General features: G+C 44.7%; 1 protein-coding gene across 1 annotated transcript; it reads right to left on the bottom strand.

Moving 5' to 3' along the window:
- Window positions 1-551: 551 nt before the first annotated feature.
- Window positions 552-21,330, bottom strand: LETMD1 (LETM1 domain containing 1). Its single transcript, XM_053300226.1, has 9 exons — window positions 21,027-21,330; window positions 17,454-17,605; window positions 15,194-15,309; window positions 10,033-10,115; window positions 6,588-6,774; window positions 4,722-4,823; window positions 4,098-4,250; window positions 3,276-3,372; window positions 552-1,516 (listed from the first exon to the last, which is right to left on the bottom strand). Exons 1-9 carry the CDS (start codon window positions 21,161-21,163, stop codon window positions 1,443-1,445), a joined length of 1,101 nt encoding a protein of 366 aa, XP_053156201.1. The 5' UTR covers window positions 21,164-21,330; the 3' UTR covers window positions 552-1,442.
- Window positions 21,331-24,875: the final 3,545 nt, after the last annotated feature.

Genomic DNA, 24,875 nt, shown 5'->3' with positions numbered 1-24,875 from the left:
TGCAGGCATGCTCTCTGTCTTAATTGTGGTTAGAGCAGAAACATTGTCTGTACCAGGCCACCATGGATACTCCTCCTCTGATTTTCAGATGCAGTTGTTGCAACTTGAACTGGCTTACGCTTACCCTCCAAATCAAGAGTTCCCTGGTGGCTTCATGCTTTGTTTTACTTCAGGATGAAAGAGCCCAGAAAAGCTTCACAGTGGCTATGACTTGCCTCCTGTAGAGTGCGAAGAAAAGCCTGATCCCCTCGTTTTGAAATCTGAAGTTTTTCTATTGCCGCTAAAACAGAACCTGATCCCTGGCAAGCAGCACGGAGGCAGCTGCTTCAGTTTCCTTAGGGAAATTCCTAAGCCCTTAGGTATAAGGAAGAAGCAGGGCAGAGTGCTGTTGGCCAGGTTCCCTCGGCCTGTGTGCCACAAAAGTTGTTTCTGGTACCAGTTGCTTTGGTTGCCCCAGCAGTGCATTCCTCAGAGATCCTCAAGCCCAGTTCTATTGTGCGAGCACTAGGACTGAAGACCAAGCAGGACACTTGAAGGTTCCAGAACCCTAGTACAGTGGAAAGATTGTCTTTTATTAGCCATTTTTAAATAATTCACATATTGAAAACCATACAGTTTAAGTTCCATTCATTTTACACATCTCTCATGCATTTCACAAAAACTAATTCAACCAGTAGTTTAGGCAGTTCTGTCTTCTCCATCCTTCAAAGTTTTTTGTTTTTTTTAAAAACCCTTGCATGCTAGAAGCAGGAATTCTTGCCAGTGACTACTTTAAGCACCAGAAACTCTCCCCAGACCTGCTTCATTCATTCCTCTTTAGGCATTGCACTGGAATTTAAGATTTGTGAACAGCCAAGTGCTCTTAGTGGGGTATTTACCAAATAACCTGGTCTGTACAAGTGTAACCCTTGCCACCATTTGGTTAAGGTCTGTGTTCTGTACATCATCTGTGTCTCTCTAGAATTCATCTTGGCAACCATGTGAGCAAGAGCTGAAGTCTCTCCAGCAGAAAAGCATGTTCTTCAAGCACTAACAGGATCTCGAGTACTTTCAGAGCTGTGCCTTTCTGGCAGTCAGGCCCTGCTGGCATCACTGCAGGGAAGGGTCACAGTTCTCCAGTCCTCTCGGCTATATTCAACACCACCTTGGGCAAGTCCCTTTGTGCTAGAGACTAGCAGTGAGTGGACTGGGCTGTGAGAGAGAACCGTGAAGTTCACTTTATAGGCACCCCCTCTATCTAGCGGCATCTGGGCTGTTCTTGTCCCCATCTAGGAGGATTGTTCTTCGTCTCAATACTTAACATTGAGGAGGTGGTGGTAGGAAAAGCTCCTCCTCCTGGCCTCTTGCCATCTTAATGGAAGTAAAAATCCAATTCCCATTCTGCTTCAGCCAAAAGTCACTGTAGTAGCAACTCCTCAGAGGTGGTCCAGGAGGGGCTGCCCTTAGCCCTTGGAGGAAGAGGTGTAGTTGCTGGAAAGCAAGACCATGCCATGGGCCAAGAGGGATACCTCAGAGTCTGAAAAGACAAGGATGGGTCAGTTTACATTTGCAGACACGGCTATGGATGCAACACAAAACTCCCCTCAGTATTGCAGAGGGTCTTCTCTGAGGCCCAGAAGCAGTACTGCGACAACTAGTGAGCAGGGGGAAGAACGAGGGTGTGTCCGTACGCACATGCATGCAGTGAACACTCTCCATGCTGTATTAAGACACACAACTGAAACATTACGTTTTCCTAATGCTGCCCTCCCATTTGCACTCCTTGGCCACTTCTCCCTCAACTGCAGCTGCCATTTCTCTGGTCTTGCTTTGCCATGCCTCAGCCTGCTCAATACTATCCCAAACCCAGCTGTCAAAACCCTTCACCGCTAACCATGTGTCCTCTCTACAAATCCCTCCTATAGGTTCACATCCCTCCCACATGGCAAATGTATCCTCCTTACAGATGAAGCTCTCTGGCCTTTATTTCCTGTTAATCTCTGTCCATGACCTTCACTCCTCCAAGACTACAGCCCTGAACTTTCCAGCACCTTTAAACTCCCCTCATCTCCCTGCTCCCGTACCAGAGGGAGCTCCAGGCCTCTCTATTCAGCGCCATTCCTCTTCCTTCAAAATCCATCTCATTGAAGCACTGGTTGAACTCCTTATACCTAGTCATGTTTTGCTACAGTGGAGGAAGAGGACGGCAACAATGATATGCATTTGCTCATGTTTGTTGTTTGCTACCCTTGTCTCACCACCCAGTCTTCCTTTCTCTCTCTTGGTTACTTCTGCCTCTCCTCCTACTCAAAAGTTAAACTGCAATACTTTGAGGAGCAGGAAACTCTCTCCCTTCTCACTCAGCCTGTGTGACAGACTGCCACATGGATAATGGTTGAAAGATGAGGATGCCAATTGAACAATATTGTCAGATATATATCTACCACTGTTTAGGTCTTAAGATGGATTGAAAAAAGCAATGTCACTCTAGAGCAGGAAGAAGCCATCTTGCCGGTTAATTTGGTGTTATAAAAGCACTTGAATGCCACTGGAAGAAGAACAAATAGATGTAAGCTACTCTGTATTTAAGATGGAAAATAGATGGGGTGATCTGTAGTCTCCCTAGAGTTTCTGGTGCTTTACATGGATCACCCGTTTTCTCCCTGGCCGAGTTCTGTGCTAGGGAATGCTGGAGTCAGGGAGCTGTTGTGAACATGAAAAGCAGCAACGGGGGATGTCAAAGTTGCACAGTGACCTAACAGTGTGCAGACACTTGTGCCGTGTACTTTTAGGGTTAGTGTGCAACTTCCTACCACTGCACTATCCTGAGGAGTTGCTCCCAGGCCCGATGGCTCCCCAACGTCAGCGTTCCACAGTACAGAATGCTGGCCCCCTGTTATTTACTCTGAGTTCTTAAGTTTCCTGGGTCATTTGCTGAAGGACCTAGGACCGGACATTACAGAAGACGTGGCAGACACGTTTCCCCTTGCTTTCTCAGTCATGAAGGATTTTGTCCCAGATCTCACTGACTGCTGAACTCAAACTTTTCACCTTTTGCTTATGTAACATCCGAACGCTCATGTGGCTTGATCAATCCAAGCTTTTTCTACCTTCGCTCTTTGTCTAGTATGACATAAAACCAATTCATTCAAGACTTTAGGAATATTACTCTTATCACATTAACTCATTTAAATACCTCCCTTAAAGCAGAGATCCACAGCCATGCTAAAGTCTTGAGGCTTCTGCCAGGTCTCCATGAAGAGAAGCCCACCTTGGCTTACTTCGGCCAGTCTTACCTTGGAGTGAGCAGGAGAGTGCTAGCCACTGGGTCAGCCAGAGCCTACAGTCTGATGGGCTGAAGTGAACAGAATTCAAGCCACGTGTATAACAAGCCTGTTGAAGATAAGAGAAAAAGCATGCTCTTACATACACAAAGATGCTTTCATTTTGGGAGCAGTCACTAAACCCAAAGAACCTATACTTCCCAACATGAGCTGTTTTTCTTTCTTTCTTAAGGTATACTTTAAAAAAGCCATTTCCACTTCAGAATATGGCGCTCCTGGCAGCTCACATAAATTAAAAACAAATCATGACAAGTAAGGATTTGCAGCTGCAAATCAAGAGACTTCAGAAACTGTTGCTGGAGGGAGTACAGTAAAATCACACAAGGGGCAAGCCAAAGATCCTGCCAGAACAGGATCTCACCATGTATTCTGCTGGATAGGGATGCTAGTTTTAACAAGCATCTCAAAGCATACTATAACTGTTCAAGTCCTGCTTCTTAAAATAGATATCTTTGATAACTGCTTAAAAAGCATTGAATGCTAGACATACCGCAACATATGATGTAACCAGGGTATTTCTGGACTGAAGAATTGTAACTTTCATAAATGAACTATTAAAGTTACATAATTCAAACAGCAATAAATAATAATTCAAGCTATTGACTGGTTTATTATTCTCAAAACATTCATTTGCAACTATTTTAGTATAGTTCTGCCTGGGACTACACTAAAAGCAACAGACAGCTGATGGACGCACAACCAGTTCCCAGCCAGTAGGAGGCACCACAGTGCATCCCAGTTACAAACCTACAATATACAAATCCTCTCTCTCACCACTTGCACTTCCTCATCAGTCAGCTCTCTGACACCCAGTTTCAGCATGGCTCGGTCCAGGTGGTATAGCTCTGACAAGTGGCTCTGCAGGCGATATCTCAAGACAAAAGGTGGCAGGCGAGGGGTCAGGAAAAGGACGTGACTTAGAGTTTTCTGAGGGAGAGACAAGCGTTGAATCAAAACCAATGCAACAGACCAGCAGCAAAGCTTTCGATCTGGTGGGCCACTGTGTGAAACAGGATGCTGGACTAGATAGGCCTTGGATCCAGCAGGGCTGTTCTTATATTCTTAAAGCCACCTTGCTCTCGAGATCAATGTGTGGGGCAAAAAGCAGCTGTTTGCCCCCTTATCTCAGTCTCATCCCTACCATCCAGCAAAGCAGAATGCATGGACCCACAAGGAAAGCCAAGGCACATGGGTTCAATCAACACAAGCTGCCATGGGCCATATTGGCAGCACTTTGGAAATAAATTTGGTTTTATGTTTTTCCAAGCCTTCCTGGAGTACACTACAGCATAATGATGAGCAAAACCAGACAGGAAATGGGGCAGTTGGTCATGATTCTTAGAGGGACATATATGTTGACAGCCTATTATCCCCTTTAGTTCCTTGAAGAGTACTTACCACTTGCTGAGCCTCGAGCCTGTGGATGCCAAAAGGATGCCCCTGAAACAAGCCTCTCACAGCTTTAAGTTGCATTACATCTGGGTGAAAGCCTTTCTGCACCTTGAAGATTAAGGTCATTGCTGATAAAGGCATCATAATGCTTTCCAAGAATACAAGGTGGGCTGGGCGCAGAGCATCTGTGCCTCCGGCCTGCACCATGGCTGCCTCCCCCACCCTCCGCCGACCCGCCACCTCCTGCTCCCGCGGGTCAGGCCAGCCCAGCCCACCGCCTGCTCCCACTGCTGCCTCCTGCTCCCGCCGGCCCCGCCACTAGTCCGGCAGCTGCTCGCGAACTCTCGTGAGAGCTGCCACACATGGGATTAGCGACAGGTACGTTTAAGAGAAATATATAGAAGACAGAAGGTAAGAGAGAGACTGAGCCCTTTCTCACAAACAGTGAGAAAGGGCAAGAGGGCAAGTGGAGAGGAAGCCTTAAAAAGCTTACCTCCCCGCAAGCAATCTAGTTCTTTCCTTTAGGTGGACAGATTGCCCACCCAGACCATTACCAGTTGCTGCTGGTAGCTGCAAGGGTCGGGGTGCTGGATACATCGTCCCACCTCCCCAGAGCAAATGCATGGTGCATTATGGGGGTCTCCCCTTCTCTCCTCAAAGCCGGCCAGGAGCCCCGTAGTCGGCCAGCCCTGAATACAAGCAGCCACGGCTGGCAGACAACCACAGAAGTGGGTTATTTATTTATTTAACAAATTTTTATATCACCCAAAACTTACGTCTCATTCTCCTAACCTCATTTTGGAGGATGGTTCCATAGGCGGGTTTGCCGCCACGGCACCGCTGGGATTGGGCCCGATCCCAGTGGCACACATACTCGTGCAAAACTGGGCTGGGCTTCCTTAGCCTGGTTTTGCACACACGTGTGAAGAGCTTCACTGTCTGCTAGGGAATATGGAAGATCCTGCAGAAAACTAGTCCTGCTAGCTAATATCTAACTGGACGTATTGTTTTCATGCCAGCAACTATGATCACAGTGAGAGCAGTGTGGTGTAGTGGTTAGAGTGCTGGACTAGGACCGGGGAGACCCGAATTCAAATCCCCATTCAGCCATGAGACTAGCTGGGTGACTCTGGGCCAGTCACTTCTCTCTCAGCCTAGCCGACTTCACAGGGTTGTTGTGAAAGAGAAATTCAAGTATGTAGTGCACCGCTCTGGGCTCCTTGGAGGAAGAGTGGGATATACATGTAATAATAATAATAATAATAATAATAATAATAATAATAATCAGTGGGCTGGCATACCCTTCCAAAGTGCTCTGCCCATACCACAGGGGAAGCTGGTAAGCCAATAAGATAGGAATGTCAACCAGTCGTTTTCTTTACCAGCTTATGAGGAGAACCTACACCTCCAGGATGGTCTACTAGAAAATTGTTACATACGGGCAGCTTCAGAGCTCTAGAACAGAGGTAGGCAACATGTAGCTCTCCAGATGTTGCTGAACTACAACGTATTTGTAGCTTTTGTAGTGGTTAAACTACTAATTTGTAGTTTATTATTCATAAACCACATCATCAGCTGGGGATGATGGTAGTTTTAGTTCAAGATCTGGAGAGCCACACGTTGCCTCCTGCTGCTCTAGAATGCCTTTAAAATCATCTCATGAAGGTTTCAGAGGTTTACATTTGTCCTCTTTGAAAAAGTGCCCTGTTCCATATTCTGAAAAGTATTCAGAACACAGAGTGATGGGGATGAACTGGATAGTGATGAGTCCTCTCACGATATAAAGAGTCTTCTTTCCAAGGAGACAGACCAAGAAAGACTCACATGGGATTGCCTCTTTCCGGTCAGAGAGGCTCTATAAGAATTGCATACCTTTTTGCAGAGGTCCAGCATCTGTTTCTGAAGCTGTGGATCAGCTATGATATGAGAGAGAAGTATTAAACCCTCAATCACATCAGCATATGCCTCCCTCCTCAGGCTGTGATAGGTGTCCAGAAACTCAGCTTGCTGTTCGGGAGTCCAGAAGTGGCGTATCAAGAGCTGCCTTGGGAACAGATACCTGGGGAAGGAGAGATCATTCAGAAGAAGTGAAGCATTTCCAACCGAAGAGATTCACAAACTGAGGGCTGGGTTGCTATGCCCCCCGCCCCTGGTGGGTGTGCTGTATAACTCCTCTGCCACCATCCCGGCAGCAGTGGCAAGGTGAGACGGGGGAGGTCTGGGACACCCCCCAAAGCATTGGGTGCCTGGGCCCCCTGGGCCCCCCACAACACCACCACTGGCTAGGTGTACTATGCATTAAAGAATATCCAAAACTGTACCACGGAATCCCACATTCTACACCCCAAAAAGCTGAATTTTACAGTTTCTATCAATTATTCAAGCTTTGCTTATTGTATGCTATTTAGATTGCTTCTGCTAGTCAAGGGGAAAGACAACCAGGAGTGCACAGACTGAAGCTCAAGCCTCAGATGTGGAAATCCCTCTGGACTCTCTTCCAGAAAAGTATTCAGAAGCTAGTTGCACAGCCGAAAGTGCTGAACAACACTTGCTTACTTGCTTTTAAATAAACCAAAGCTATCGTACTCAGGATGCCCAACAGCAAATACTGCATTTCTCTTTCATGTTCTGAAACTTGAACTGGTTCAAAATACAGCTGTCAGACTTAACGGGAGCTCACCATACTGATAGTATTTCTCCCTTACTGAAAGATCTGCATTGGCTTTTGAACAAAATGAATGAATTTAACACATAACAGGGTTAGTTTCTAGAAGCCCTTTTGAGAATATGTAATACCCCTGCTAACTGGGCAAAGAGGCACCTTTTACCATGGTGATTCTCTTTTATTTAGCAGGGGGAGAGTAACTGGCCCTATCCACCCCCAGCACAGTACTTCCAGTGACTGTTGCTGGTGTCTATCTTGTGTTTCTTTTTAGAATGTGAGCCCTTTGGGGACAGGGTTCCATCTTATTTGTTTGTTATTTCTCTATGTAAACCGCCTTGAGCCATTTTTGGAGGGGCAGTATAGAAATCGAATTATTATTATTATTTCTTGTTTACACAGACAGATAGGTGTTATTGACTGGTTTGTTTTATCCAGACATCGAGTCCTTCCCAAGGACCTGGGATGGCTGAATTTTATCATCAGTACTGTTGGTTATTATAGATATTGTTGCAAAATATAGGCTGTTCCGCTGATGGTGATTTCTGTGGGCCCCTATGGTGTTGAGGTGCTCTTCAGGTTGTTTTGGAATTGTACCTAGGGTGCAATTACCACTGAGATTATTTTGGTCTTTTTCTGCCACAGCCTTTCAATTTCAATTTGTAGATCTTTGTATTTTGTGATTTTTTCTATTTCTTTTTCTTCTATTCTGCTATCCCCTGGTATTGCTATGTCGATTATTTTAACTTGTTTTTCTTTCTTCTCAACTACAGTTATATCTGGTGTATTGTGTGGCAGATGTTTGTCTGTTTGTAGTCGGAAGTCCCATAATATTTTTGCATCTTCATTTTCGACAACTTTTTCCATTTTATGGTCCCACCAATTTTTGGCTACAGGTAGCTTGTATTTTTTGCAGATGTTCCAGTGTATCATCCCTGCTACCTTGTCATGCCTTTGTTTGTAGTCAGTCTGTGCGATCTTTTTACAACAGCTGATTAGGTGGTCCACTGTTTCATCTGCTCCTTTACAAAGGCGGCACTTGCTGTTTGTTGTTGACTTTTCTACTTTTGCTCTTATTGCATTTTTATATTATTATTATTATTATTTCTTGTTTACACAGTCAGACAGGTGTTATTGACTGGTTTGTTTTATCCAGACATCAAGTCCTTCCCAAGGACCTGGGATGGCTGAATTTTATGGTCAATGTTGTTGCTGTTGTTATAGATATCATCGCAGAATATAGGCTGTTTCCAGTAAAGTTGCTTATTATTATTATTATTAAAACCCATTGGGGAGTTTCAGAACAAAATGCTGGCTTTTTGTTTTACATTTTGCCTGAGTAACCTTGGTTCCTTTACCCTTATTATTTATTAATGCTGGATTTTGGAGCTAGGTATACCATATTTATCCAAATAGAAGGTGTCTGAATGTAAGAGGATGCCTTAAAAGATAGAAGCTAAACACAGGTTATATCTGTATTTACCCCAAAGAAAGAAGAATATGAATCTCTCTCTCTCTCTCTCTCACACACACACTCACACACACACACACACACACACACACAGAACTGGGGGGAAACCTCATCTAAGATTATTAGATATTTAATCTATGGAATTCTCTGCCGTGGGATGTGGTGATGGCCACTGGCTTGGATTATTTTAGAAAGGCTTAGAATAATTCATGGAGAACAGGTCTATTGGTGGTTACTAGTCTGGTGGCTACAGGCCACCTCCAGCCCCAGAGGCAAGACGCCTCTGAATACCATTTGCAGGAGAGTAACAGTAGGAGAGAGGGCATGCTCTCAGCTCCTGCCTGTGGGCTCCCCAGAGGCATCTGGTGGGCCACTGTGTGAAACAGGATGCTGGACTAGATAGGCCTTGAGCCTGATCCAGCAGGGCTAAATACAGCATTTCTTATGGGTAAATACAGCATTTTCCAGTTGTGGTATAATCTTTTATCTTTTTTAAATTCCTCACTGAAAGATTGTCAGGCACATGGCATGCTAGGGCTGTAATCTAGAAGAGCAAGCATCAAACAAGTGAATTTCACCCCCTTAACTGGTTTTGACTCCCAAGCTGAAAAAGCAGGCTGGAAACAGAGATAGAGCTATCTCTTTCACAGACATGCACACATTTTCTTCTAAGTAACAGTCTTTAAAAAGAAATGTTGTTGTTTTTTGTTTGAGGATTTTAAAAGGGGGAAAGGAGTTTAGGTGATCTGTTGGGGAAAATAGCAGAGAAGGAAATTCTCCAAACCTAGGTGGGCATGAGACTGCTGCATTCTGGATTGGCACCCCAGAGTTCTACAGAAGGTACCAGTAGGAACAATCTGTTTATGAGACAGGCAGCAAGAGACAACACAAAAAGACTAATCAAGCACACAGACTGAGAAAATTCAGGCTTGGAAATGCTTTTGATTAATAAGGCATGAATGTTCTTCTGCAGTCTATTTTTGTTGCTGCTAAAACACACAGCTGTACTGTAACAATCCCTTCATTATAGAGCCAGGAATAGTGCATGTTAAGAGATGAGGGGGAAGGAGGGAGAACTCAAAGACAGAACCACCACTTCTGCTGACTGACATCGCCAAGGTTACCAGTCAAGTATCTCAAAGTTCAAGGTCCCTTCATCTAAACAGGCACAAGGGTATACTTACATGAGCAAGAACACCAGGTAGTTGGCAAAGGGTGGGAGAGAGAGAATCCCAACAGGAAGGACCTTGATTAGGTCTCTGCGAAACTACCAAAAAGAAAAGAAAAAAGAGGTGGTTAAATGGGCTGCCTGGAGCAAACCTGGAGCTGCCCCAACCAGTGGGGGGGGGAGCACAGACAGGGGACCTTATGGACCAGTGGTGCACAAGGCACTGCTGCAGGATACTTTCTCACTGCTCCAAGCACTTGGAGTGACAACCAGTGTTTCCATGTTTGTCCATGGATCTTCTAGCATCTCATTTGGAAACAGCCAATTGTTAAAATGGCAGTGTTTTGCTTTGTTTCTGTCCACACTAAGAAAACCTTTTTCTCCTGTAGGAGCATTACAGCACTGAGAGAGTCGGCACAATGTGTTTGCCAACGTTTAGCATCTCCAATCATGATTTATTTACACATTCACTTTTCAAAAGCAAGAAACTACACCTATTCTCATATGCTATTAAAGTCTTCTGAAAATAGCTATTAAAAGATTATTAAATCGTAAAAACAGCCATGTACTGGCTGAATGTATTTCAACCACTGCTCTTCCTCAGCAGCTTGTAAGTAAGAATTCAAGTCCAATTATAAAGACCACTTGGGAATCCTCCCTAGCACAAAGAGCAACCCACTTCTATATACTGTATACAGAACTCCACTGGATTTTCTATCCTCAAGATAGCCTCATTCTAATGTCCAGCTATAGGCAGTTACTTTCAGCCTGTAAAAAATTGGAGAAACATACAGCAGTACAAGTGGGAGTTGCTCTAAAGTGGTGCAATGCATCTCCAACTCTTGAGAGGAGAGCTCCTGTTCAAAGCTCCAGCCAGACTGAAACATGAGCCTTGTGGCAGCATTCTGGCCTCACAAAGAAAGGAAAATGTGTCCGTGTGCATATATGTAGGTATATGTCTCTCTCTCTCTCTCACTCTCTCTCTCTCTCTCACACACACACACACACACACACACGTATGTGTGTGTGTGAAAAATACATACACATACATATATACACACACATTTTCCTTCCCTTTCTTTGTGCCAGCATTCAATTGCCAGCACTAGAGGATCAGGTTTGGGGCTGGCTGCCAGTATTCAAATGCCATATACTCAAGGTGTGTATGCATGCATTCTCATATATAGATAGCTAGATGGACAGAGAGGAGGAGGCAGTGCCTCTCTCTCTCTCTCTCAACACTCTGCCTCCTCCTCTCTATCCATCGAATGCATGCATGCACACCTCGAGTACCTGGCAATTTAATGCTGGCAGCCAGCCCCAAACCTGATCCTCTAGTGCTACACAATGCAGCAGGGATAGGCCTCAAGGGAGTGGAAGGGTTTTCATAAGACATTTTTACACACTTATCTACTCCTACATATCTAGGGAGTCAACCAACTATACAGAAGCCATGACCTTATTTTTACCTAGCCCCATTTCACCTCCAAACTTTTAAACAATCAACCACCCAAGTTTATTATTCAGATATGATGCTGCAAACCTTGGTTGATATCCAGACTAAGATACTCACTAAATTACTCTAAATGACTATTTAATTTCAATAGGACTACTTCGGAGGAATTTAGTCTGGATGTCAGCCCGCATCTCATTCAACTGCAAGTGTTCCTTTGGGCATAATTTAAGACAATTACCAACTTAAAAATAATCTTATTTTATGTGCACTATATATTTGCAATGAATGCACCACTGAGAGACCTTAAAGAGCCAGCATGGTATAGTGGTTATTTTAGAGTGCTGGACTAGGACCGGGGAGACCCGAGTTCAAATCCCCAATCAACCATGATACTTGCTGGGTGACTCTGGGCCAGTCATTTCTCTCTCAGCCTAACCTACTTCACAGGGTTGTTGTGAAAGAGAAACCTAAGTATGTAGTACACTGCTCTGGGCTCCTCGGCGGAAGAGTGGGATATAAATGTAATAATAATAATAATCTCCTCCTCTCGATTCTTAGAGCCAGCATGTTGTAGTGGTTAGAGTGCCGGACTAGGACCAGGGAGACCCAAGTTTAAATCCCCATTCAGCCATAAAACTAGCTGGGTGACTCTGGGCCAGTCACTTCTCTCTCAGCCTAACCTACTTCACAGGGTTGTTGTAAAAGAGAAACTCAAGTATGTAGTACACCGCTCTGGGCTCCTTGGAGGAAGAGTAGGATATAAATGTAATAATAATAATAATAATAATAATAATAATAATAATAAATAATAATGGCCAAGTTGAAGACAGATTATCCTGGAGAGACTCTATCTGTGTGGTCGCTAAGAGTCGACACCAACTTGACAGCTCTTAATCAATCTATCTATTTGCAATATTAGAGACAATTTTAGTGACATATCCAGCCTGTTGTGCATCTACAGCAACCCACTACTGTCTGTGGTGTTGATGCTATATGACAACCTCTATGTAAATGTCGTGCAGCCTCACCCTGCAAAACTGCATATTGCACTGGACACAAAGGAGGCAGACTTCCCTATTGGAAGAAGTATTTGCTCAGAAATCCTGCAAATCAGAGGCCAGGGCTTATCCTTGTCCATTCCTGCCCCATAAGGAGAGATTTGCAGAATTTTAACCAAACTCGGTTCAAGCAACTGGCAAGAATTTTAAAAACAAAAATAAAAATAAGACACACACTCATTACTAGCTGTATTTCTAAGGACTTTGGTCTGATAAGAGGCATCTTTCAGGGCTGCTTTCTCTTTGCCATTGCCATTTACACTAGCCATGAAGCCCTGGGCCATGTCCCTGAGAAATTATCCAAATGTACAGTCCTGGTTGTACAAATGTAGTCTCTCTCTTGTATTCGGGCAGACTTAAGACTCAGATCCCACAACCACGGCAGTGTCTGATGCAGAGGTGTCCAGCAACTCCTCTTATGTGGTTAGGCTGCATCAGTTTCAATTTGTGACTCCCGAAGATGTGGATAAGGTGCTTGGAATGGTGCTGCCTACCACCTGTTTTCTTGACCCTTGTCTAACATGGCTTATACTATCTAGCAGGGGTTTTTTTGTAGGAGGCCTGGTAGAGATTATAAATGCTTCTCTGAGGGAGGGCAGGATGCCTCCTTGCCTTAAGGAGGCAATCATTAGACCTCATCTGAAGAAGCTTGCGTTGGACCCCCCGAGTTAAGCAACTACAGGCCTGTCTCCAACCTCCTGTGGTTAGGCAAGGTAATTGAGAGGGTGATGGCCTCCCAGTTCCAGGCAGTCTTGTATTAAACTGGTTACCTAGACCCATTTCAAACTGACTTTTGGGCGGGTTATGGGGTGAAGTCCACCTTGGTCGACCTGATGGATAATCTCCAATGGGGAATTCAGAGGAAGTATGACTCTGTTGGTCCTTTTGGATCTCTTGGCGTCTTTAGATACCATCAACCCTAGTATGAGCATCTGAAGGGGTTGGGGGGTGATAGGCACTCCTTTGAAGTAGTTCTGCTCCTACCTCTCAGGCACATTCCAGATGGTGTGCCTTGGAGACTGATTGATTGATTAAGTGCCGTCAAGTCAGTGTCGACTCTTAGCGACCACATAGAGTCTCTCCAGGATGATCTGTCTTCAACTTGGCCTTTAAGGTCTCTCAGTGGTGCATTCATTGCTGTCGTAATCGAGTCCATCCACCTTGCTGCTGGTCGTCCTCTTCTTCTCTTGCCTTCAGCTTTTCCCCGCCTTGGAGACTGTTGCCCTTCAAAACCTGAACTTTTATATGGTGTTACCCCAGGGCTCCATACTGTCTCCAATGCTTTTTAACATCTATATGAAATTCCTGGGAGAGATCATCAGGAGATTTGGTGCAGGGTGCTATCAGTATGCTGATGACACCCAAATCTAATTCTCCATGTCAACATCATCAGGAGAAGACATAACCTCCCTAAATGCTTACCTGAAAGCAGTGATGGGCTGGATGAGGGATAACAACCTGAGACCGAATCCAGATAAGATGGAGGTACTTATTGTACAGCGTTGGAACTTGGGAGACTGATCTGCCAGTTCTGGATGGGGTCGTACTTGTCCAAAAGGAATGGGTAGGCAGTCTGGGTGTGCTTCTGGATCCAAACCTTTCTCTGGTATCCCAAGTTGAGGTAGTGACCAGAAGTGCTTTCTATCCGCTTTGGCTGATATGCCAGCTGCGTCCGTTTCTTGAGATGAACCACCTCAGAACAGTGATATATATGCTGGTAACCTCCAGACTTGACTATAGCAAAGCATTCTATGTGGGGCTGCCTTTGTACATATTCTGAAAACTGCAGTTGGTACAGGTTGGTCTCTGGGTCATCTTGGAGAGACCCTATTACTCCTATACTAAAAGAGCTACACTAGCTACCAATATGTTTCCAGGGAAAAGTGTTGGTTATAACCTATAGAGCCATAAACAGCTTAGGCCCTGGGTATTTAAGAAAATGTCTTCTTTGCTATTAGCCCCATCATCCATTAAGATCACCTGGAGAGGTTTGTGTGCAGTTGCCACCAGCTCATCGGGTGGCTACGCAGGGACAGACCTTCTCTGTTGCTGCCACGGGACTCTTTTCTACATTCCCTGCTGATATAAGAGCTTCCCCATCTCTGATATCTTTTCAAAAGTCTCTGAAGACTTATTTTTTCACCCAGGCTTTTTAACTGGGATTGTAGTTTTAAGGTTTTTGTTTTTAATCTGTTTTATGTTGTTGCAAACCACCGAGAGAAAGAGGTTTGGAGCATTATAGAAATTGTCCCAACATAACTCAATTGAACAGAAACCCCAGTACAAGATCCTAACACGGGAGCAGACAATCAGAATCATATTGTCACAGAACAGAACCAACTGCAGCAAATTCAACATCATACCAAACTGGACAAGTTTGCTTCCAAGTATTTCCCCGTTTGCTTCCAAGTATTTCCCCGACAAGTTAGTCCCCCTGCCCTTGGCATCTTGGTCTGATGCTCTTGTAGCTCCCCCACAACGTACAGGCACAGAAGGCTGCTAAGTTTTTTAGCTGGACTCCTCCTATGGTGTAAAACACAGACTGCCAAAAAGAACCCCAACAAAACAACACCACCACCACACACTTCTGACCCAGAGCAATTCAAACATTACACATTTTTAGGAATTCAGGAAGAAACCAAAAGCTTAGAGTCAAAACTAACCTGTCTTAGTCTCTCCATCTCCCTGTACGGAAGTTGATAAAACTGGATATTTTTACGTGACATGTTTGCCTTTATTCTTCTTATTTCTTTTGCTTCTGAATAGAATACGCATATCCCTGTGCAAAATAAATAGATATCTTCAGAGCAAGAACTGCATTCTTCATGACCCCCTGGCCCCACACCCAAGTCCTCCCCAGCCTTTCTCCCTGCCCCCTTTGTCTGAATTCAGAGGACTACAGTATGAATCAGCACCAAGATGCCCATTATGTCTGTCTCTCAGACAGAATGTTCCAGTCCCTTGCCTTGACTGACTTCTTCATGGCCAACTTTGGCTCTCCTACTTCCACTTCATCCTTTTCTTTCTGTGAAACACCAACATAATTTTGCTGGCTGCCTTAACAGTGTCAAGGCATTAAATGAGAAGCCTTGGCACTGGCAGGTTCTTCACAACCCTGTCCTGTTCTATACTTCAGCTGTTTGCTTGCAGCCTTGCCCAATAAAACCAGTGCTTCCTTCAGCCCTACAACTCTCAGGCACCGATATGGCATAGTGGCTGCAGCAGTGGTTCTCAAGCCACTCTGCAGACACCATGTATTTCCTGTGACCTCACCTATGGCCATGGGATAAGGGCCAAGCTTAATCCCTACAAGTCAGGGGGAGAAAGCTGGTGCCGTCCAAGGTGATATCTGAAGACCCCTTGAGTCAAAACAGTGGTTTGGGGGAACTCAAGCGTTCTTGGATGCTTAGCAGGCATTCCTACCGAGAAGATCAGTAATGGTAGACAAGGTCTCCTGAAACACAGCTTGCACATTACTGCTACTCTTCCCCTGCAATTTATAGTCATGGAGGAATGCTGGGTATGTTCCAGGGTATACTCTCCGTTCTGTGGGACATTGATTGTCCCCACTAGGCCAAACTAGTACTTCTCCAAGCATCATCTACAATGTGCAGAGTTCCACAGCAGACGTCAGCATGGACAGAGTTCCCTGAAGATAGTGTTCCGGTCCTCTAGCTTTTAAACCAAGTTTCCATGTAGGAAACCTAGATTCAAAGCAAGCCATGAAGCGCACTGGCAGCCTTAAGCAAGCCCATCAGGCTATTCTGTCTCAAGGATATTGAGGATAAAGTGGCATAATTCCTCCACCATCCTGGGCTCTTTGGAGGAAGCATAGGTTACAAAGTCACCTAATTCCAAAACCAACTTCGCCCTCTCTCTCTTGCTACCCCTCTTGTACTTGAGCACAGTACCACTTCTTCCTCTTGAATCACTCTGTAAAACCTGCTTACTTCCTCCACAAAAGTTCACTTTAATTCTTTACTTGCCATTTCTTTCAACAAGCATGATTTGGCTAGATGCAGACAGAGCTGCACCCACCCAGAAGCTTAATGCTGGTTGTACATTGCCTTCCTTCCCTTCCTGTCTCAGATTAAACTGTCTGCACATGGATGGTATCACAGATGTTATCATTGCCACCATAACTTGCTTCCTCAAATATTATGCCCCACCAGTATAATACCGCTTGGGGTAGCTCACAACAGTAAATTTAATATCTATAAATAGAATTCACTAAGACATACCCGTGGCTAATCCTATGTGTGGCAGCTCTCGCGAGAGTTTGCAAGCAGCTGCCGGATAGCAATGGGGATGGGCAGTGGGGGGAAAAAAGCTGCTGGCCAGGAGACTGGCCCAGTGGTGGCCAACAGGTAGGGAGGGCAAAAGGAAAACGGCAGCCTGGGGGAGGGCGAGAACGGCCGAGTAGGTGGTGGAAAGGGCAGCACAGCCTCCCTATCTGGCCCACCTGCTGGTCAAAAGGAAGGATGTGAAGCACGGGAGGGTGGGCAGCAGAGAGAGGTTCAGCTAGTAAAATTTAAAACAACACAGAGCATAGAATAAAATCAATTAAAACAAACCAAAGTAATAATAAAAATATAATTTAAAACCCATCAGACTATAGTTGAAAGAGTTTAAATATCTTCTCTAAACAGGTGGGTTTTAAAATACTGTTACTGTAACATAGGCAGCAGGCCTCTAGCTGCTGCTGCTGCTGCCACCACCACCACCTTTATACAGGAGACAGATCCCAATATCTAAGCAAGGAGAAAAGGAGTCCTCACATAGGGCCGGGTTAAATATGAAAATTCTATTTGATTCAGTGGACAAAAAAAAGAAAATTTGTTCTAGCATCATTTTATTGCTGAAATCATGAAATTAACATAACTGTTTTACTATCTGCCCTTATTTCTTCAAGTGAAGACCCACCTTTCAAAAAGGTTGAATAGATCTGGTAGAAACCTGGGAATGTTCTTTCCAAAAACCTTTCATACTTCTCATTTGCGCATTTAACTTTTGAGACCAAGACAGAGAGGAGAGTTTTGGAATTTGCTTTTGTAGAGAATTGATACACCAGAGGTCTGAAACAAAGAGAAATCCATGCAAGTCTGAGCACTATTATTACTTAAGTCTTTTATGCCCTTTAGGGCCACAAAGGGGGAGATAAAGCTTTGACGGCCAACAACACTGCTGTGGGGACCAGCTGCATCTGACTGATGCATTGTCTAACTGCACAGCTATTTAAGTTACTATGTGCTGTATTAACAACAATACAGTAAGATGGAAACAAAGTTCCATGGAAATCTGTGAAAAGTGTAGATGAAATATGTGCACAATTTTGTCCATTTCTAACAGCTACTAAAGCACACAGACCGAAACATAGTTGCAAGTCTTTTGTAAAGCCTAAGTTCTATACAAGCACAATAAATACCTTCTTGAACAGATGCTGTTCTTGATTAACTGTATCACACTACAGTACTGTTTTAAATTTCTGCAGTTGGAAGAATAAAGGTGAAACTCTGTTGTCTAGAAAACACACAAATGCAATGGACAAGTATTTCTTACAGGAGTGGCACTTGGGAGTTATAATTAGGTTACACTGTTTTGTAGAGTTTGTGACCATGATGGAAACTTCCAAGTGTAATGTAATGTAAGTGGCAAGTAAGTAGTACAGTTCTAGCAGCACATTAAGTTCTAACAATCAGAACGGTCAACTTTTAGAAATGTTTAACTGATTAATAGTCTTAACCTATCAATTACATTTAAATAAATATGCATACTAGCAAGACCTTGAGTTAGAATTTTGGACTATCACTTATAACCAGATACATCATTGTATTTTCCTTCTGCTGAGATTATTCCTCTCTTACAAACCAAGGCTAGCATTTGTAGGCAGAATGGCCACCTGTTATTATTTTTCAGTCTGTTAGAACTGTTAGCCACAACCAAAATAACCACTTTTTAATAATTTTTTTTAAAAAAAGTCTTGACCCCACCAATACTCATTGCTGTGACATTGTTAGGTCTTGACCCTATCGTACACATTAAGGTTATACACACGACCATGAGAGGGGAAGGGAGGGGGCGGGAAGGCAGGGATGAACTTAGCTTCTTCCCAGGAGATATCTCCTCTTCAATGCGTTGTCACATGCCCACACCATCCGTGCTGCTCCGAGCAGTGCAGATTACTGGAGGCCAGGAAAATGAGTCCCGGCCTCCAAGAACCCCAAAATGCACCATGTGAACAGCGTGGTGCATTGGGGGATTCTCCTGTGAGTCGGGCACTCTAGGCCCAATTAATATGAATACATGACCCCATACTGCACCCTTTAACCCAGGTTAAAAACTCAGGCTTGCAGGGCAGGAAGCACCATGATTGGCCCCGATCCTGGCACTTCACAGGGGCAGCCAAACCCAGGCAAGGCTGCTCATGTGAACAGCTTCATTGAATATAGGGAGCTGCTTCCAACTGAGTCAGACCATTAATCCATCTAACACAGAATTGTTTACACTGACTGGCACCAGGGTTTCAGACAAGGGTCTTTCCCAGCCCTACCTGGAAATGCCACAAATTGAACCCTGGGATCTTCTGCATATATACCCTTCCCAAAATTGCCCCAGCTGACAGCTCCTGTATTGATAAGGTGGAGATTATAGCCCACTGCATGAGAGGCAATAATGGTTAGTACTGTAAATACCTTAGCCAAAATAGATGCAACATCACATCCAGAACTAGATGATCTAGAAGATTATGAGTATATTGGGTAGGAAACAGCCAAGACAACAAAATGCAGCCACCCCTCCACACACAGCTAGTAAACCTGACATTTTGGTTTTCATCAGCCAGTATTGCCATCTTTTTTGTATGGCAGAGCTCTTATACCTTTAATAGGTATATACCGCCTTGGGATTGTTTTTAATGAAAGGCGGTATATAAATGTAACAACAACAATAAATAAAAATAGCTACATGATAAGCAGAAAGTCAGTGTCTGTGTCCCTTCAGGCTAGAGTTGTCATGCCCCCTGGAATTTCGGGTTTCACCCAGATTTTAAGCATCTCACTCAGATTGCTTAGCCCACCCAGATTCACCCAGATTTCAGTTTTCATTTAAGGGGAAGAAAGAGAGAGAGAGAAAAAAGCTAAGCTCTAGCCCTTGTAGAGGAGGAGTTATGGAGCAAAACATGTAGTCACTATTCTGCTCAAAAATTATTTTCAAGCCAATTTACATAATATGCAAATTAGGCTCCCGGATTTGGAAAGCCACAATATGGCCATCCTAATTCAGGCTCCTGTCCTGACTTCAGCACAAGAGCCATGCCAGAAGAAAGCAATGAGAGCCACTCTAGCCGACTCACCTCTCACTAATCACTGGAGCAAGAATAAGGGTTACAATTTTAAGTATGTTTATTTGGAAGCAAGAGCCAATTTCAGCCTGTTCAAGTGAAACTTCACCCAATCCGCCAGTGTATTTGAGCTATTCTTCCCCATTATGCAGAATGAGATGGTAACATTATGGAGTGTCAAGAGCTCCCTGCATAAGATAAACGGGCATATCTGGGAGAAACACTTTGTACAGCCCTCTCCCGGAAGGGTTAGTTTCACCACATGAGATAAGCTTTCTATCTAGGGTAGCATTTTAAAATATGACACATACACACCCCATGATCTGAACTAGTTTAGTCCATCACACCCCTTCAGGGTCTCTGGCTCACAATCTGCTTCTCCAGGCCTGAGCCAAACACAGGGCTGCCCAGAGGGAGGGGCAACTGGGGAAATCTGCCCCAGGTCCACACAAAGCAAGGGGGCCTGCCTCCACTCCTATGCATACTATTAATCTCTACCCCACCTACCACATTGTTCAACAGAACTCTTGGTATTTTGGTTAACATTTCTCTTAAAAAGGAGGGGAGTGATTTATCAGAATATAAAATGACAGTGCATTACAAAGTGTATTTCTACATTCTTTTAATGAACCACCTTGAGATTGTTTTAATGGAAGGCAGTATATAAATCTATCTAGCAATAAATAAAAGAATAAAATAAAATGTAGTCCCCGAGCAGACCAAGATAAAGCTACATGTGAGAATCATCCATGCAAGAATTCTCACATATGCCCACCCCCGCAACTTGTGCACACATGCATTCATTCTTTTAGTTAATACATGTGTGCACTAAGAAGGCTCCATAATCCTCTGGGTGGCCCTGGCCAAACATCTTCTCTCTGGGGCTGAGGGGCTATGATGAGGTGGCCGGCCTGAGGATCTCCAGCTGCAGTTGAATTACAACTCCCATCAGACCCAGCTTCAAAAAACTGCAGCTGTGGACGATGGGAGTTGTAGTCCAACAGCTGGGGAGCCTCAAGATGGCCATCCCTGGGTTATGAGGGGAGGAGAACCCCCAAGTTCCAGGAGCCAATGACCACAGAGGGGGCGGGACTCAGGCAGGCACCCAATGGCAGCCCCTGCCAAGCCTCTCCCTCCCACCCTTTATGCCAACTCACCTCAGAGCCGGCCAGGGCGGAGGAGGCTGCGGCGGGCGGAGGGCCCGAGAGAGGGAGGCGGAGGGTGCAGGAGGCGCGCCAATGAGCCCCAAGCGCAGCCCGAAGGAGCCGCAGCGCCAGCACAGCCGCAGCGCCATCCCGGGAGCTAGGCAAAGGCGGCTCTTTTGCCCCCTTGCAGGCGGCCGGGAGAGAGGAAGGCGCTTGACCCTCCTTGGAAGGAAAGCGAAGCCGAAACAAAACACTGTTCACGTGACTGCAGGCGGAAAAGATTACTTCCCCTGCACGTGGCTATAGGCGGAAGTCCAGTGCGGAGAAGCAGCCCTTTCTCAGCCCCGTTGCATGTCGGGTAGGAGCGCAAAAGCCCGAGACCGTCGTGAGAATATGCTGCAGAATCTTGGGCTAGATGGGCCATTCGTCCTGACTCGTCGCAAAGGTCGGGCTGCCTGCTGGCTCTGGCTGGAGCTTGTTCTTCCAATTTTTGTTCCATTTGTTGGCCATTTTTTCCATATATGGATCCATTAAAATATTTAGAATTGTTTCCAATAATCTTCCAGTTGCTATTGATTTCTGAAGACTCCAGGTTAATCCTGGAGGATTAGCAGCACTCCCAGGATACAGAAATATTCTTACTATTAAATTTTGATGTTTTAATACCATCTTTACTCCAAACATATTAGGATGGTGTACATGGTTGTTATTATTATTATTATTATTATTATTATTATTATTACATGTATATCCCGCTCTTCCTCCAAGGAGCCCAGAGCGGTGTACTACATACTTGAGTTTCTCTTTCACAACAACCCTGTGAAGTAGGCTAGGCTGAGAGAGAAGTGACTGGCCCAGAGTCACCCAGCTAGTTTCATGGCTGAATGGGGATTTGAACCCAGATCTCCTCTACCTGCTGGCATGAAGATGCCTATTGGAAGTGGCCAAGGTCATAGCCTGGTATATGATAGTTTATTTATTGGACTAGGATTAAGGAGGGTCTTAGTCCAGCAAACAAACAACTGTACCAGGCTGTGACCTTGGGCTACTTTCAAGTAGGCATCTTCATGCCTGCCGGTAGAGCTGCTATCAGAAATATGACCTCATAGTACAGACAATCAACCAATGTCTTTTCTTTGCTGAGCCGTTGCCAGATACATGGAAATGATCTCATGTTTTGTGTTTAGGACATCACTATCTTCATGCCCAGAAGATGTAGGTTTGGGGCGGTATATACAAGGGCGTAACTATAATAGGGCAAGGGGAGACAGTTGTCTGGGGGCCCATTGCCTGGGGGGGGGGCAGAGGCAAGTCACATGACTGACTCCTCCAGCTGCACACCCGCCCCGGCTTCCTTCAGTTGTATTCATCCTCTAAAATTTAACATCTGTTTAACATCTACATGAAGCCGCTGGGAGAGGTCATCCGGGGTTTTGGACTGAGTTGTCAGCAATATGCGGATGACACTCAGCTCTATCTCTCCTTGTCATCTGATCCTAGGGAGGCGGTGGATGTCCTGAACCAGGGGCTGGAGGCCGTGATGGGTTGGATGTGGGCTAACAAACTGAAATTGAATCCGGATAAGACGGAGCTACTGTTGGTCAGTAGGAGAGCCAATCGGGATGAGGAGATTTTACCGGTTCTGAATGGGGTTGCACTCCCCTTGAAGGAGCAAGTACGCAGCTTGGGGGTACTACTGGACCCGGCTCTGCCTTTGGAAGCTCAGGTGGAGGCGGTGGCCAGGGGTGCCTTTGCACGGCTTCGGCTGGTGCACCAGCTGCGTCCCTTTCTCGAGAAGGCAGATCTGGCCACGGTTACCCACGCCTTAGTCACGTCGCGGCTGGATTACTGTAACACGCTCTACGTGGGGCTGCCCTTGAAGAATATCCGGAAACTGCAGCTAGTGCAAAATGTGGCAGCAAGGGTTTTATCCGGAGCTGCCCGCTGGGAACATATCACCCCCATTTTGAAAGAGCTGCACTGGCTGCCGGTTTGTTTCCGGGTCCAATTCAAGGTGCTGGTTTTGACCTTTAAAGCCCTAAACGGTTTGGGCCCGGGGTATCTGAGGGACCGCCTGCTCCCAAGGGTTGCTGCCCGCTTGACTAGGACATCTGGGGGGCCCCTGCTCCGGGTGCCGACAATGAGGGAGGCCCGGCTGTCGTGCACTTGGGACAGGGCCTTCTCTGTTGCTGCTCCTAGACTCTGGAATGCTCTCCCGGTGGCCATTCGTTCCTCGGACTCCATCACAGCTTTTAGAAAGCTTTTAAAGACTTGGCTTTTTACCCAGGCTTTTACACAATCGTTTTTTACTGCTGTTCTTGTGTGTTTTTTTATCTGCTGTCTTGTTTTTTATGTATGTTTTTAGCTTGATGTTTTTACTGCTTTTATTGTATGTTTTAATTTTTGTAAACCGCCTTCGGGTTTTCTTTTAACGAAAGGTGGTATAAAAATGTAAAAATAAATAAATAAAATTGATGTGAGTGTTAAGACCTGGAGCTACCAGAACAGCATGTCTTTCTCTAGTACCATTAAATGACTTGCATCGTCCACAATTTACAAAACCTTTTAAAAAATAATTTAGGACGATGTTCTATTGTGGCACATAGGTTTGTTTATGTTATACACACACACACACACACACACACACACACACACACACACACATATATACACACACACACATTTTACTATGCTTTTTGTTACCACTATTCAGCCTCATTTAAGATTTCTGTACTTCATGAGTTGAGCTTCAGTGAGGGGGGCCCATTTTAAAATCTTGTCTCTGAGCCCACTCCAACCTTGCTACGCCCTGGGTATATAAATATGCCAAGTAAAAAAATAATGGAAGCCACATAGGGTAGAGTGTTGCAGTTGAATTGGGCAAGCTGGGATTAAAATCCACACTCATTTATGAAGCTCACTGTGACCCAGAGCTAGAATTTTTTCAGGCTATCCTATCTCACAAGGTTGTTGTAAGATAAAATGACCTACCAACATGAGGAGTGCGGAATGCTCTATACCTCTTTAAGCATCTCTGTGCCTCCCTAAGCACAACACTGGGAGCAGGGAGGAGAACCTTGTATGCTGCTCTGAGTTTTTTTGAAGGAGAGGCATGATAGAAATGTAAGTAGTAATAATAATTTGGATGATCACCTGTCCTGCTCTGAGGTCCTTGGAGGAAAGTCAGAATACAAACGTGGTTAAATATGATGATAGTAGCAATTTCACTTTTTTATCAGAATCCTGTTGCATTTAAGCAAAGAATACACTTTTATTCTTTACCTTTATTCTGGTCTCTTATCCATCAAAAGGATACAGTCTGTCACGTCCACATAAAGGTGTGGCATTCTCCTCTGCTGATATTACAAGAACTGCTGAGCTAAGAGAAATCTCAAGGAAGTTCTTATTTGTGTGAGGATTATTATTGTTATTATTTCCCCCCATTTTTTAAACATTTGGTAACATCCCAGCCCACTTGGAGAATCCTCTTGTTTTCTTTCTGTTCCTAACTTTTAATTGTAAAGCTTTGTAAAGTTACTCTGCCCACAGGGTAGACAAAAAAGCTAGCACCATAAAGGCTGCTTTACAGTAATCCAAACTCAAAATTAAATATGCATGAAAGATCATTGGTGGTCCAGTGCCCCCGCCCATCAAAAAGATACGTATTGATCCAAAGTGCTCCTTGTATCCTGTACATTGAGTGCAAAAGGACTGGGGAGCTGCTTTTCTTCCCAAGGCTTCAGCTGGAGGGGATGGCATAGGCAGGAAGCAGAATGGCAAGAGGAAATCTTATATCCTGCTGTTATCGATGTGACTTCAGAGCTTGTGGCATACTAAGACTTCTTTGCATGGAGAGAATCT

This window comes from Hemicordylus capensis, chromosome 2 (assembly GCF_027244095.1).
Source record: "Hemicordylus capensis ecotype Gifberg chromosome 2, rHemCap1.1.pri, whole genome shotgun sequence".
NCBI lineage: Eukaryota > Metazoa > Chordata > Lepidosauria > Squamata > Cordylidae > Hemicordylus > Hemicordylus capensis.
Note: the sequence above shows the minus strand (reverse complement) of the source record. Positions and strands in the feature narration are given on the sequence as shown.